Raw genomic sequence first — 14230 nt, 5'->3', positions numbered from 1 at the left:
ATCGTTGCTCGGCTGAGTCAGCTTTCGAGCGGTGTTAACGCACGTCCATCGTCTCTCAGGTGGATTTTTACCTGAACGACCGCGACGGGCAAGCCGAGGACCCGATGACGACGAGCAACCGTCCGTCTCGTTCCCGCGTCTCGCACGATTTCTGGAATGCGTTTTACGATAGTACCTGCGACACTTGGCGTGTTTTCGTCGAAAACGTCACCTACGAGAATCCGTTCCGATAACGTTGCCGCCTTAAAGAGCTCGAGAAAATGGGAACCCACGCGTTTCGTTTCGCTTTGAAACGATCAGAGATTTATAGATTCGCGCCAAGAGAAAGCTAATTAATTTGAGTTGCCAGCGCGAATCATTATTAACGATGTTTCGCCACTTTTTATTTAGACAGAGAGGTAACGTCAATCCGCTCGATAAGATTTATTCGGCTTCTCGTTTCGTTTTCGCATACTCGATATAAAGAGTACAATAGAAACGGTATGCTACCGTTTCTCTCTTTTTCAAAAAAAGAAAGTCTTTCTCGTAGTGGTCGATCGATGACTTTCATCGAAAGGAAAGCGTATACGCGTATGCGTACGCGTACGTCAGGTATGTCCGCGACGGTGGCGTACTCCGTTACTCTGGAAAGGTGGATTCGAGAAAGCTGGCAATTCAGATGAGCTGATTATACGTATATATACACTTTTCCGATATTTCGTCGAATTAATAACCAAAGCCTGGCAAGTCGACCGCAAACGAACTGTAACGTAGTTGCAAAACTTGACGAGGTATGCAGCTTCAAACTCGACGCGACGCCGACGCCGACGCCGACGTCTCCGTTTGAAGAGTAATCGATCGCTGTCTCGTTGACGCGCGTTCAGAAGCAAGATACAGTCGCAAATGTATATCAACTACTTTCAATAAAAACTTTCACATTACGTATTATTTATTTTCTAAACGCTATTCGACGTGCCTTTAGATCGTGAGAACGCTGCTCCAAAAAAATTCTATGACAAAAACAAAGACCGTACTCGAAACACGAGTCTGAGAGATTCGGAGCGAGGAAACCTTGAACGATCGATATCTCGTGTTTTATATCGTAACGGGAAAAAAATCAAACGATTACGAAATACGAGAATCCCGAGTTCATCCCGTGGACGGTGTCCCCGTCTGTTTCGATATTCTATCATAAATCGACTCGTTTACTCACTTTTTTGAACTTTGTTGGCCTTGGATCGCGGGATACTGCACAGCATAAAAATTGAGCGGAAAACAGAAAGAGAAGCCGAATGCAAACGAAAATACGCGGAGCCTTCGCGTGGGAGCCTTTTGTTCCGTTGCCCCGGCAAAATCCAAACTGGCAGCGTGTCGGCGGTTGCTATGCCGTTCACACGAAGAGGACGCACAGCTCTTACTGTTCCCCTTCGTGAGTTACTGGGAGGGCCACGATCCACGATGGTGTGCTCGGTCGCGCCGCGCCGCGCCGCGCCGCGTCGACCGGCCTGCTCTCTTCACGAATGGAAGGATGTAGGAATACTAACGGTAAAAGTATGGCTGCTGACCAGTCGAGGGGGTTCAAGGACAGTCTGCGGAATCGAGTGACTCTGCGCGACTCGCGACTCGCGGCTCGAATCGTCGAGCTTTCGCGAGCTCCCACGGGCACACCGATCTTTCTCTTCCCGATGAATCGATTATCAATTGGGATTAATCACGTTGTCCCTTCCGTCGATAATCGTGCGAATAATTTTATTTTCTTTGGTCGTTGAATAGTTACGTATTCGCTATAAACACGTATCTCTTTTATTTTAAAACGTGTCGACGATATTTTGATTTTGATACGTTTTCGGATAAAAAAGGTACTTTGAGTACGCAAGTTTTGCATCGGTCCCCACCGATAGAAATTGCTGGGAAGTTTGGTGATAATAGGTCTGGGTCGGTTTAATCTTCTTGATTCCGGCGAATGGTACGAAGCTTATAATAGCGCTGACGAAACTCGAGGGAGGTACTTTGTCGGATGATTCGTCGAATCAATTTGATGTGGGTCACGTAGCGAACCATGCAATGAAACTTAAATAAAAAGTGTTCTCTTTGTAGAACATTCGAAGTGAATATGTTGACAGTAAACATACTCCAAGTCCACGCCAGCTAAGCTTTGTTATCGTTAAATATCAATCCATGCAACAAACAAACGTAAACAATGACGACGACCGATAGAAAATGAAAGTACGTCGAAAGATGCTATCGTACGGCCAAGTTACCAGTCGATGTATGGAATCTTGGCGCGAAACCGATAAAACGAGTTAGACGATTACTCGGATATCGACAAGAAAAAAAGTACGATGATCCTGACGTTAGCAGAGCCAACAAAGATGTTTGCTCAACCGATCGGCGTTGTTAAATTGTTAGAACGCACTCGAGAACGCTTTGCACTCGAAAAATAGTCAAACCTTTACTTGTCCGTCGCGCGGAGGAGTAATACGAAACTTCTTCCGCTCTTTTTGTGGTTCCTGGTAGGACTCGAAGAATTTAAATTTGTTCGAAATGTCCGAGGTCTCGACGTGAACCTCTTCGGCTGTGTCCGAGCTGCGCACCACATCCTCCGAGACTTGGCGTCCCATAAATGCCTTGTTCGTACAGGTTTCAAACGATTAACGACTCGATTCTTCGAAACGCGACCCCCGTCGACAAACGCAGAATCGAAAATCGAACTTTATAACCGGCTAGAAAAAGTCTGCGACTCGTTCCTTAACGGCTACATTGAAAAAAAAGGTGAAACTTACGTCTCTCGCGCGACGTGGCGTTTCCGCAGGCGTCTTCGCGTTTACAGGTGTTACGGGTCGTCCGGTTTTCGCTGCCGAAGCATCCAGTTCCAGAAACAGCGACCTAGATTTTCTGCTAATTCCTACCACACAATCGATCGATTATACCTATTAATCGATTCTCGAGAAATAATTCTTGTACAATGTAACATATTTCGCGATTGACGAATAATCGCGCCTCGAGTTCAATTGTAGTTGATTCTACAATAAATAACACAACCGACGAACGCACCTGCCGCTATTACTTCCTCGTCAGCCTTCTCCGGTTTCGGTTTACCGTCCGTCTCGTCATCGGAGGCGGCAATGGGCTCGCCCCTTTCGAATCGCTCTTTGATAGAACGAGCGTGGGTGGAGGAGTGCTGGATCTCTTCGGCCGCGTTGATCTTTGTCACGCGCTCGCTTCCGGCCACCGCCTGTTGGTACATCTCCTTCATTTTACCCTGCTTGCCCTGTGACAGAAATCGATCTCCGGTAAGCGAAAACATCTATAGGTTCACGTATAGATGTCGATGCCAAAAATGTTACTTCGCATCGAAAAGAAAATTATTTGCAGGCACGAATCCACGAGTCGTTCCACAAATTGTTTCATCGTGCACGCGTTACCCGACGTTACGCGCGTTCTCGAGAGAATGCGTGCGCCACATTTTCTTCTCTCGAACTTTTTCCGCGTCTGCGTCTAATGGGCACGATGTCATTACCCCGGACTACTTCGCGAGCGATTTAGTCGTTCCTCGAATTAACCGGAACCGGTGATCGTTTCTTCTGGTAAACGCGGAGTATGTTATCGAGTTCTGTGCCGCCGCGCCGTGCCGCCATGACGTTTCGGTCTAGTCGAGCGGTGACGGTTCAACGAGCTCGAGAAGGAACGTAAAGTTACCATGAACAGCCGCGATCGAATCCCGGCGATCTCTTCTTTCCTGGCTTCTCGTTGCACTTCGCGTCTGCCTTGCTGACTGGTAGACTCCCAACGGTTCTTTATGTCGTCCATTTTGGTGAAGCTTATCGGACGCTCGCGAGTAGTGCGTTTCGCCTTCACGATTTCACTCTCCATTTCTGTAATGCACGTAACGCGAAATAGGTACGGTTAGAATTCGAGAAATTTTCTACGAGAAGCTTTTCGCTGGATCGATCAATGAAAATTAACTCTAAGTTGTAGATATATCATTGGTAGATGTTTTATACGCTATATATATCTTTTGTTAATTATAAATGTTTTTTTCAGTACTCTGATTCCATCGAGTAGAAGGTAGAAGATTGCAAAAAGAACTAGTTCTCTCGAGGAAGTAGACTCCAGCTTCAAACGGAATAAAAGGAAGACAAAAGGGAACAGGAGAATCCTCGAAACATCAACAGCGATGGATTTCGATTTGAATTAAATGTTTCTCTGGCCTCACCCTCCGACTCCTCGGCCTCTTCTTCTTCCTCGCTCTCGCTCGACTCCTCGTAAGGGATTCCATTCAGCGATTCGTCCGCCACTCCGATATCCATGCCTTTGGCCTGGAATCTGGACAAAAAGAGGTTCAAAGTAGTCGTAAACATTCGAACGGATTCTGATAACTTGGCAGTTGGTATACAGACATCGCGTCGCCAGTTTTCTCGCGTTACGATAGGAACACCGCGAAAGAAAATTGCTGACGAACCGAATGCCATGTCGGCGCGTCTCGTGCGATCGCGAGAACGATTCTAGCGTTGGTGAATTCATTTTTCACTCTACTGTTCTATTATATATTAGCGAGCCTTGCCTTGCACATTTTCGAGTGACACGGCAACTTTTGTCGGCAGCATTTGATCGCGTTACTTCGCCATCTCCTGCCTTTAATGCGCTTCGTTTGCCTTGCTGTTCAGGTTGGAATGCAATGTACGGTAGAAGAAACACGTATTGTTGCGATGTTACGATTTTATGTTGAAAAAATAAAAAAGATCTCTCGGTGCGTTCGAATCCGGTAAACGAATTTTCGTCACGGCTAAGAACCATCTCCTTGACCCGCGTCGGACCTGGTCCCGAACAACGAGGAGAGAATGAGGCGAGAACGGACGACGCGAAATCATCGAAACGCGATTACTTACTTAGCGAGTTTGCTGAGGATACTCGGTGATCTCTTCACCGCGATCTGCGACGGTGACCTTTCGATCTCGTTCGCCTCCGTGCCAGCCTTTTCGAATACTTGGAACCGGGACTTGACGTTCAGGCTCGATAGTTCTTCGAGGCCCAGGTCCGGTTTGTCGGAGGCTGCAACAAACATCGGAGAATGTTTTCATCGGATATCGCGACGATTGGGACACCGAGTTTTCCCGGTTATTTTGTTTACGTCGATTTTACGATCGAGAAACTGACCAAGCGTCGATGCAATTGTCGTAATTTGAACCATGAAAGTTAGTCGTTTGGAATTGGAACGTTTGAATTTAGACGATTTTACGTCCGCTGGGTTTTATCGAAGGACGGAGAACGCGATGTGTCTAGCTTGGATGGTAACACGTAAAACGATCGATGCCCGATGCAGAAAACTTTGGCCACTCGAGGTTGCTCTATTACCGCGAATCGTGCCAGGCGCGAGCTTCCAGTCTCACGCTATGGCAGTTTACCTGCTCGTTCGAGAGACCAGAAGTATAGAATCATCTATCTTTCGAATGCGACAGTCGGTTGAAACTTAAAGACAATTCCACTATAGAAACGGGTAAACTGCGGACGCGAAATTGTCCCACACGCGTGTATTAATATATGGCAAACCATGCATAGCTATGATTTTCTGAAATTACTACGATGTTACAACGTTTGTACGGTTGATCGAAAAAACAAATCAAACGAACAACGAAAAATGTCGAAAATAAAAAAAAAATGAGTACGTAAAGATAAGATCTAAAATCGGCGTCGCGTCGTTAGGAACTCCAATGGTCGATAGCGTTAAAAGATGCACTCTGCAAACTGTTAGGCAAGGATTAGATGTCATTCTCAAACGACTTTTTCACCACATTCCTCAAACTTGTGTCAGTCTTTACCTCTGACCACGTCAGGCGGCAGCTCTTTCGGCTCGTTCTCCCTAATGATCAGCTCCGGCTTTCGAGGTCGCGCTACGAATTTTACAAGACATCTCGTTGTCCCATTAACGATTCCTCTGCTGATACGCGTGTAAAATATATTTGGAGGGGAGGACAGACAGAGGATTTTCCGTATCTCGCGTAGAATGATTCATTCGCCAACTACCCGAAGAATTAAGACGCGTTCGCGAGCCTTCTCGCGCCGGTCGATCTCGAACGAAATCTGTTAAAGTTCTGTTAAGCGCGGCTGATTCAATGCGGAGAAGAAGAAGAAGCGAACGCGTTTCGGTGAAATCGCGAATCCGCGTTTCGAATCGCGAGTCCTGGGCGGCGGATATCAAAGCGACCAGAAAGATTCGCAGATTAGACCAAGAGGTTGGCTATTTTAAGGCGAGTTCCGCCTACGTAGACCGCGAGAGCGTAGTCGCGAACCGTGTGATCGACTTACCAGGCTGGTCGGACTCTTCAACCGGTTTCGGTTGGAAGAGCTCCTTGAAGTGTGGCTTACAATAAAGCGTGCTCTCGTGGCTCTCGTAATTGTCGACGTTAAGCTGTTTGCTACACTGGACGCACCGGAAGCAATTCTTGTGCCAGACCAGACCCTCGGCCTTTGTCTGTTCCATTTGGAAGACGACCTTGCCGCAACTGCGGCAGTTCGGATTCGTGTCGCCATTCTGACCCACCTGCTGTCAAATTCAATTATTCTTCCTGTAGCTGTTTCTTTCCTTTCGATACCACTCGTTCCATCATCGAATCAAACCAAATTTTATTTAACACCGAACAAGAGTCATTCGAAAAAAAGTAATCTCGTACGGTAGCACGTTCTCCAAGGGCTACTCTCCTTCAGCCACGTCGACGCGATGCTTTCGTCGGAAAAGCTGCTCCTCTCTTGCCATGTTTGTTACGAGAACGGGCAAACCAACCCATGGACGATCAATTCCGCGCCAAGAGCTCCGAACAAAGAGGCTATTTACACGCTCTCCGTGGCTGAAGGGTTAAGTACGTAGATCTTTAAGTATCTCGAGGAGTGCTTACGGCGTTCAGCTGCTGTTGAACTTTACCCGCGTCGATCGAGCGCACATGCAGCACCGTCTTCTTGCTCAGAGCGTCGAATTTATTGAAGCTCGATTTCTGTAAACACAAACGATAGAGGCGTCAAGCGAAAAGCGCTCAAGAAAATTCGGTCGGGTTCATAGTCGGAGGGAGAAAACACGAAGGATTCGCGTTGTTTCGATCTAGCCTCAAGCTCGTTCAGCGTGAGCGTAAAAGCGTGTCCTTTTGCATTGAAAATGAACGAGTTTGACACCGTACTTGTTCTTGGTTCAAATTGTACGGTACGCGGGAAATTGAATAGACGTCGACCGTCCGAACACGGCTCGGTGAAATATAAGGATACCTCGTGCGAGAATTGGGTGCATTTTTCAGAGATTTCTCGAAAGAGGAGAAATAAAGGAAAGGATAGTAGTCCGAATTCGAGAGGTATCCAAACGAAAGGTCGGTCGCTCGTAAGGTAGCGGAAATCCAACACGAATCGAGAAGAAAAATGTCAACATGCTCCGCGTATACGTGTCGTCGGTACAAAGACAAAAACTAACGATATCGTGCGTTATCAAGCGGTCTTTGGAAAGAAATAGACGCAAAGGAAGCAAGGCAAAGGCGACAAAGTGAGAGAAGAAAACTGAGCAGAGATAAAAAGCTCCGTAGGAATCGACCGTATCGTGGTTATCTCATCCGGGGCTTACCTCGAACCTCGGCCGATCCGTGTCCTTACCCTCGTTCGTTAAGTTTGCCAAACTACAGTAGGAAGCCCTCTGTCCCGAGGAGGTCGATTTCGTAATTTTCGGTTAAGGTTTCATGCACGGCCAGGGAGGGCACACCGAACAAAAAAGAAAGAAACAGCACTGGCTGCGGGTTAGTGTCGCGGGTAAATATATTCCGAACCATTGCACCTTCAATCTCCAGTTGGAGGATGCAGCGGATGGCGTATTGCGAAATTTTCCTCGGTTCGTCGCCGTTTCTCTTTCACGAATTTCTAGCAAGCGTTCGAGCAGAAAATTACTTGGTCCGGACGTAAAAGTCTGGGTTTCGTTCGAGCTTCGAACAACGTACAAACTTAACGGTTAATAGGTTATTTTCTAACGATTCCGGTTGTACCGTCGGCCATTCCACGCGAAGCTGGCAACAATTCTTATTTACTTGGAAATTTCGAGTAACGTGGAAAAGATAAGCGACCGGATATTTTTCCAAGTTTCGACGTCTGCCTCGAATCTTTTGCCAAATAGGTCGCGACAGGCAACCCGTTAATTCGACGGAATTTCAAGACGACGAAAGAATCGTTAATAAAAAGATTGCGAGGCGCGGGCAAGATAATATCGGGCGGAGACATACCGTAAACGTTGGCAGTTGTCAATAATCCGATACGAATCTCGCCATCCGCTGCATCGCCAAAGAGAAGAAAAGAGGACGAAGGAGAAGAACGAGAGAGGAAAACATTCGGAGACAGCTGGAATTGTTTCTCGCGTCTGAGCTTTTCGCTCGAATCGCCATTTCTTTTGGCATCGTTTTAGTTCAAGTTGAGCGACAATGTCGAGAAATTATGTCACATGTCGCGAAATCAGTAACCGGATAACCGATAAACGACGGATACGTAGCGAAAAAACTCGCAAGGCCTCGATTCTTGGTCATCACCGGCTATAAAGTGGGGCAAATGAGCAGTAGGTTATTATCAAAGCCGGCCCTCCCTTAAATGGAGAGACAGCATTCGTGGCGTGACGCCGCGACGCCGCGACGCGACCGACTCGAGAGTAAAACGTAGCTCTCGAAAGAGCGTACCCAAGCGGATCGCTCACGTGCACGCTCGGGATTCCCTTCGATCGATCGTTCGTTACCGAATTGTCTGGCTGGGCACGGTTATTCGAAAATCGGTTGGTTTGGTTTGTTCCTCGAATTTTTGTCCGGGAACGTGCAACCAGCGTTCGGACTGGATAACTTACAATTAGAAAAGTGCTCGAGGGTGTAGTCCAAGAGCGGTGGGAATGAGACCGGGCGACCAGACGTAGTCGCGTTCCTATCGCGTGCCATTCGACACCGTTTGAAACAAGCCGTTCGCGATTTAACGTTTAATATTTCGATTATTATCTTTTCCAAGTTGTCGAGTTGTACGTTACAATGCAATAATATAAATAGGAGGTTATCCTAACCGTCTCCGATGTTATCCAAAAGGTTCACGAAAGGTACTTACGAGGGCCTTGACCGACACCCCGGCGAAGACGAGTGCGTCTTTGGTGAACTTGGAGTAACCCCTCTCGCATACTCGCAGATCACCCAGCGACCTTGCTTTCTACGATCGTCGGGAGCGTTAACGGGAACTCAGATTAGCGGCAAGTTGCAGACAGTTTCGCGGAGTGGCGAGCTTTGTGAAATTTTCATTCTGCCGATATATCTTTCCCTTTTCTGAAATTTTCGCTAACACGAACAAACATCATCGTAGATGTCGTTCCAAAGATACGACCTAGGCGATTCTACACGAAACCACAAAGCTCGTACTCGTCGCGCGATTAGTATGCTGTTACGATAATTAGGATATATTATTTGTCTCTCATCCGGTTAATCCTTGTCGCTAATACAACGCGAAGCGAATAACGGAAGCTCCGAGTAGAGCTCATGCAATAATAATAATAACTGTTAATAGGACTGTCGTTCTTGTCGTACAAGGCACATCGGATGCTGGGCAACATGCTTCGGATCCCGCTGTCCCGAATGAATTGGAACGATTCGATCGTTCCACTGTGTGGACTGTTTAAATCGAAACGAGTCGCTTTCGATATAATGAAAATGGAATGCACAGATTTGATCGGATAAGCGTGGTGGTTGGTTTCCACGAATTCTGAATCATCTTTTCGTATCAGCAACACCGTTCGTCGGGAGATTCGATTGACTCTGCACGTCCCCGGTACGTACACAGAGAGTTGGACAGAGCGAACGAAACATCCAAACGATAGGCGATACCAATCGATTCCGTAAATTTCTTTGCTCGAAGGTAACGATCGAGAAACCGGAGAGTGCAAAATGAACGAGATGACGTGATATACAAACCTCCTCGGTTTCCATCGTGCGATTGGTTTTCCCGTACGTTGTCTGATCGCCGTCGCTCATGCTCGAGATGTCGCCAAAGCTACGACACTGTTAGTGACAACAAAATACAACTGACAAAAGTGTATCGACACCCATCGAAGCGGTTTTTCTCGCCAGCCGCGCGAACAAGCGTCTCTCGAAAAGAAAATGATCGAGTTAACGAAAACGTTTACGTCGTATCGTACCACGGGATACAAGCACGTATAGATTGTACATAAACCAATTTAAACAAAATATACGTCGAATCGAAGCGATGAATTTGATTCTTTTTGCGTTACTTACCAACTGCTTGATCGATACTCCGGTTGCGATTTTTTCCTTCATCGATCGATCCTGCTCGTGGCGACTCGCTTCCGATACATAAGTCTGTGTCTGCATGCACAAAATACAACGCACAAAGCTAATCACATGCGAATGGGATGTACGGTGATGTCGCAAATCTACTTGGGTTCTTCGATCGAACCTGGTCAACGTCTGCGATTAGCGCTGCTTATTTGATTAATCCATACATTTGGTCGAAACGATACATAATTTCACTTTTTCAAAGAGGTTTTATTTCCGTGTTTCCGATAGTTCTTGTATCGCTCGTACTTTCAAATGCTCGACATAATTTGGGTTAACTCGAAATCGTACTATGCGAGTTAGAGCGTTAAGCGATTAATAAAAATGCTCGTTTCGACCAACTTGGTGCTAAACGTATGATTTATACGCGGTGACCCACTTTTATCTATATACGAATTTATTGCGAATGTCTGTGAAAATTTTCAACATCTCCTTTGTAATCTTGATCCTTGTAATGGGTCACTTGGCGTATAAAAACATCGATACTACGTGCAAGACGATTACGAACTGTTTGGGATTTAACATAGGTGCCCTTACGGAGAGGCAATTTGTGGTTAGCCTCTCTCGGCACTCGTAATACTGTTAATAAACAAACTGATCTTGTAGTACGATCAATATTTACTACATTTGTTATTGTTGTGACACACGAACAAAATAGAAGAAGGGATGGTTTGTAAATTGTCGAATGCGATTGCTATGAAAGTTCGTAGGTAGGTAAGGAATCGAGGTACCCTCGTAAGTTCCATTTCGTTGAATAGTCGTCGAAATTGCGACTGTTTTGATCGGAACCGTGCTTTCTCGCCCCGGCAATTATACCAGTAACGTAAGAAAAGAAAATACAAACGAATTCCTCGCACGCGATTCGAATTTCTTTGGTCGAGCGATCGTGAACGGGACATGCGAGTCGCTCGCGGCGCGGCGCGGTGGTTCCACGCGGAGAAACCGCGCTCTGGCTAACGAAGAACGACGCGAATCGAATTCGATCACGGACAATTTACTCCGTCGCGAGCGCGTAGTGCCGTTCGAACGAAATTGCAGCCACTTTGCGCATCGCGCGTGGAAATTCGTTTGCGTCGAGAACTTCCTTCTGCCTCGACCATCCTCGTTTCAAGCCCGATTCGCTCCTCTCAAAGCTCGAACTTACCAGAGATTTGACGTTCACGTTCGACAGATCGTCCTCGTTCGAAAAATCGAGCGTTTCCAGATGCATTTGCCGGGAACCGGTGTGCATGCTTGGCTCTCGTAAGTTACAGTTCTAGCAAAACAGAGAAACACGCGCAAACTGTACATGCAACCGATCACGACACATTCAACAGTTGTTAAAAGTAACGAGAAGGTCTTGGAAGAGAGAAAGTGAATATTTGAAAATTGTTGCGTTTTCCTTTTAGGCATCCCGTCGCGCGGCACCCCCGTATCTTTGCCTTTTCGCGAACTTGTAACGAAAAACAGCGAGAAACTTTACACCTCGATTACGAAAAATAGAATTTTCCATCGGGAGGAGACATTCTCGCGGACGAACATCGAGGAGGTTGTATTACCTAGAAAACTGGTAGGAAGTAGCTGTTCGTGACAATGCTGTCGAGAAGAAAAATTCCCAGACGCGCTGGAATGCCCAAAAGTGCCGACGATTCTTCTTCTTTGGTCGGAACAAAAGTCCTGATTTCTTTTTTCGAACGCACGGTCGATTTCCCGAGTTTCAAACGGCGCGGGCGTAACGATTATGGTAAACTGCTCTCGGGACCGCGTAAAAGTCGTTAGAAATCCCGTTTATCTCTGTGTCGGAGCATCAATTAAAGTGAAAAGCTAGTGGAAACTATCGGCAGGAATCGACGCGGCATGCAAACAAGGATTAAAGACGAACTTCCGGTTTACGTCGTTCCTACCGGCACCGGTGGTGGATGCTTCGAGTGATAATTAACACGACATAACGGTTCATGCACACCGTATTTATACCCACGCTGCATCTCTTGTCTCGTTGCAGGATTCTCGATCTCGATTCGATCGTCTCTGGCCCTCGATGTTCCCTGGCGACGCTTTTCCGTTCTCTCTTTTTCTTTCTTTAACTTTTTCTCTGTATCTCCTTTGCTCGCAGGAACAACGCGAGAGTCCCGTGTCCCCGTCGCGAGCGACGCGAACCCACCCTGTAGAAAATTAACGAACGCGACTTTGTTCTCGTACACTTACCACGGAGATGTTCTCCTTCTCGAGTTCGCTTTTCTTGCTCTTTTTGGTTTTCTTTGTTCGCGGAGTGAGATTTGGCGAGGCATCGTTACCAGCAACGCCCTCGATCTTCTTCTTCTTTGTCTTGGTTCCACCCTTCGCGCTCGACGAAGTGACCACGGATGTCGTCGTTGTGATCGTCTCCTCGCGGCTTTCACTCTGTGTTAAACAAAATAATGAAAAAGGTTCGTTATTTTGCACGGTTTAAAGAAACTGGTCTGTAGCATCATTTCGATGTACTCGCCACCGAAGAATCTCTTCTTTCGTAATCCTAAAATCATTGGCTTGAAGTAATCTTTCATGGTACGTTAAAAGTAATTTACGAAATAATCAGAGGTTAAACGGAAATACAGGCTGACGGGACGTTCTTTCGCGCGTGTTGCAAAAGCTAATTTCGACTGAAATTAACGAGTGCGATGCTTTGACAATTTTCTTAACGAGCTATCTCATATTATCTGTGTACACGTCGGAGATGCGCATCCGGAGGGAGGAGTTCTCCTCGAAAGTTGCGAAAGATCGAAGGTAGAATCATCGATACCAACGATCGCGCGACGCTAAGCTTGAAACGGTGGACGATACGCACCGACCTCTTTCGATATGTTTTTCTCTTGTTCCAAACACAACGTCAATTGGCCTCAAAATGATACTCGTGTGTCGATTTGTTCTTATACGCGATGCAAACGGCGATAAGCGGATATAACTGCTAAACGAAGGTTGACGAGTGGCCTAGTATTTTGCGTATCGAGCAGATGACATTGGAGCGGCCGCGTAATTGCATGGGGAGTTTCTATCGTAAATGGAAAAATGAATCTAGTCTTCCTCTATGTTTTGAAAGAGGATGCGTGATCTGAATCGTCGGTAAAACGAAGCGGAACTAAATATTTGATCGTATTCCACGAGAAACATGTTATCTCCCAGTCGCTGTATCGTATCGCGCGTTCTTCTATGCTCGATCTGTCGTCGAGAATACACCCATTTCGGTTTTTTTTTTACCTCTGATGGTCGCGAAAGAGAAGATTCATCGCGCGACATCTGTGAAAATTCGTTTCGATGTAAAGCTGGATTTAATCGTTTTTCAATATCCACGCTGAATACTTATCACGCGATACCTATGATCCGTGTCCGTTAATAAGAAGCTTGCGTTCGGAATTCTCCAGCCACTTTCTTCGACTAATACGATACGCGCGGTATGCGCGTGTTGCATCGTCGCCAATAAGGATAAAGTGTCGAGAATGAGAGCAAGTATCGCGCATTCCTTTTCTATGCATTAATAAAGTATTAAGTAACGACTGGATAGATTCGAATCGTGGCGTAATTACAGTAAGCTTCGAACGGTGTGGACGAATCCTATAAACGACGCCCGTCGTAGCTACAGATAAATAAACGACATCTTTTTACGAGCTTCCTAAATGCTACGGTGATTTTCTCACGATGATTTTTATCGTCGTTGTTATGCTTAATGAATTTCCGACGGAGGTTTCGTTCGCAAACGTCGATCGAGGACAAGAAGATCGTTCAACCAACAACCGTTCGAGCCAAGCGGACAGAAACTAATTCACTTTACGACGACGTTGTACGGTAAGCTTAACGTTTTCGCCTTAAACGATAGCGATTATTTGTAGTCTGTCCTTCGTTGGAGCGAGTCGCGGTCGAAAAAGTTTGCGAAACACTGATCCTTCCGATCCCGATCGACGATC

General features: G+C 46.4%; 1 protein-coding gene across 21 annotated transcripts in view; it reads right to left on the bottom strand.

Moving 5' to 3' along the window:
- LOC128875241 (uncharacterized) overlaps nucleotides 1-14230 on the bottom strand; it is a 45202-nt gene that overhangs the window by 5512 nt on the left and 25460 nt on the right. For 5 of the 21 annotated variants that reach the window (XM_054120650.1, XM_054120633.1, XM_054120634.1 and 2 more), the window contains 15 exons: nucleotides 12498-12692; nucleotides 11458-11568; nucleotides 10254-10343; nucleotides 9933-10019; nucleotides 9079-9177; nucleotides 7580-7648; nucleotides 6873-6968; nucleotides 6286-6523; nucleotides 5799-5870; nucleotides 4869-5031; nucleotides 4196-4305; nucleotides 3679-3854; nucleotides 3034-3250; nucleotides 2763-2884; nucleotides 2430-2606 (listed from right to left, as the gene is read on the bottom strand). In XM_054120650.1, the coding sequence (XP_053976625.1) occupies nucleotides 2430-2606; nucleotides 2763-2884; nucleotides 3034-3250; nucleotides 3679-3854; nucleotides 4196-4305; nucleotides 4869-5031; nucleotides 5799-5870; nucleotides 6286-6523; nucleotides 6873-6968; nucleotides 7580-7648; nucleotides 9079-9177; nucleotides 9933-10019; nucleotides 10254-10343; nucleotides 11458-11568; nucleotides 12498-12692 (2022 nt within the window). The remainder of the gene's footprint in view (nucleotides 1-2429; nucleotides 2607-2762; nucleotides 2885-3033; nucleotides 3251-3678; nucleotides 3855-4195; nucleotides 4306-4868; nucleotides 5032-5798; nucleotides 5871-6285; nucleotides 6524-6872; nucleotides 6969-7579; nucleotides 7649-9078; nucleotides 9178-9932; nucleotides 10020-10253; nucleotides 10344-11457; nucleotides 11569-12497; nucleotides 12693-14230) is intronic. The other 16 variants (XM_054120639.1, XM_054120638.1, XM_054120646.1 and 13 more) reach the window with 16 other exon arrangements.

The sequence above is a fragment of the Hylaeus volcanicus genome, chromosome 4, assembly GCF_026283585.1.
Source record: "Hylaeus volcanicus isolate JK05 chromosome 4, UHH_iyHylVolc1.0_haploid, whole genome shotgun sequence".
Lineage (NCBI taxonomy): Eukaryota > Metazoa > Arthropoda > Insecta > Hymenoptera > Colletidae > Hylaeus > Hylaeus volcanicus.
This window is presented reverse-complemented; position numbering and strand designations above follow the sequence as displayed.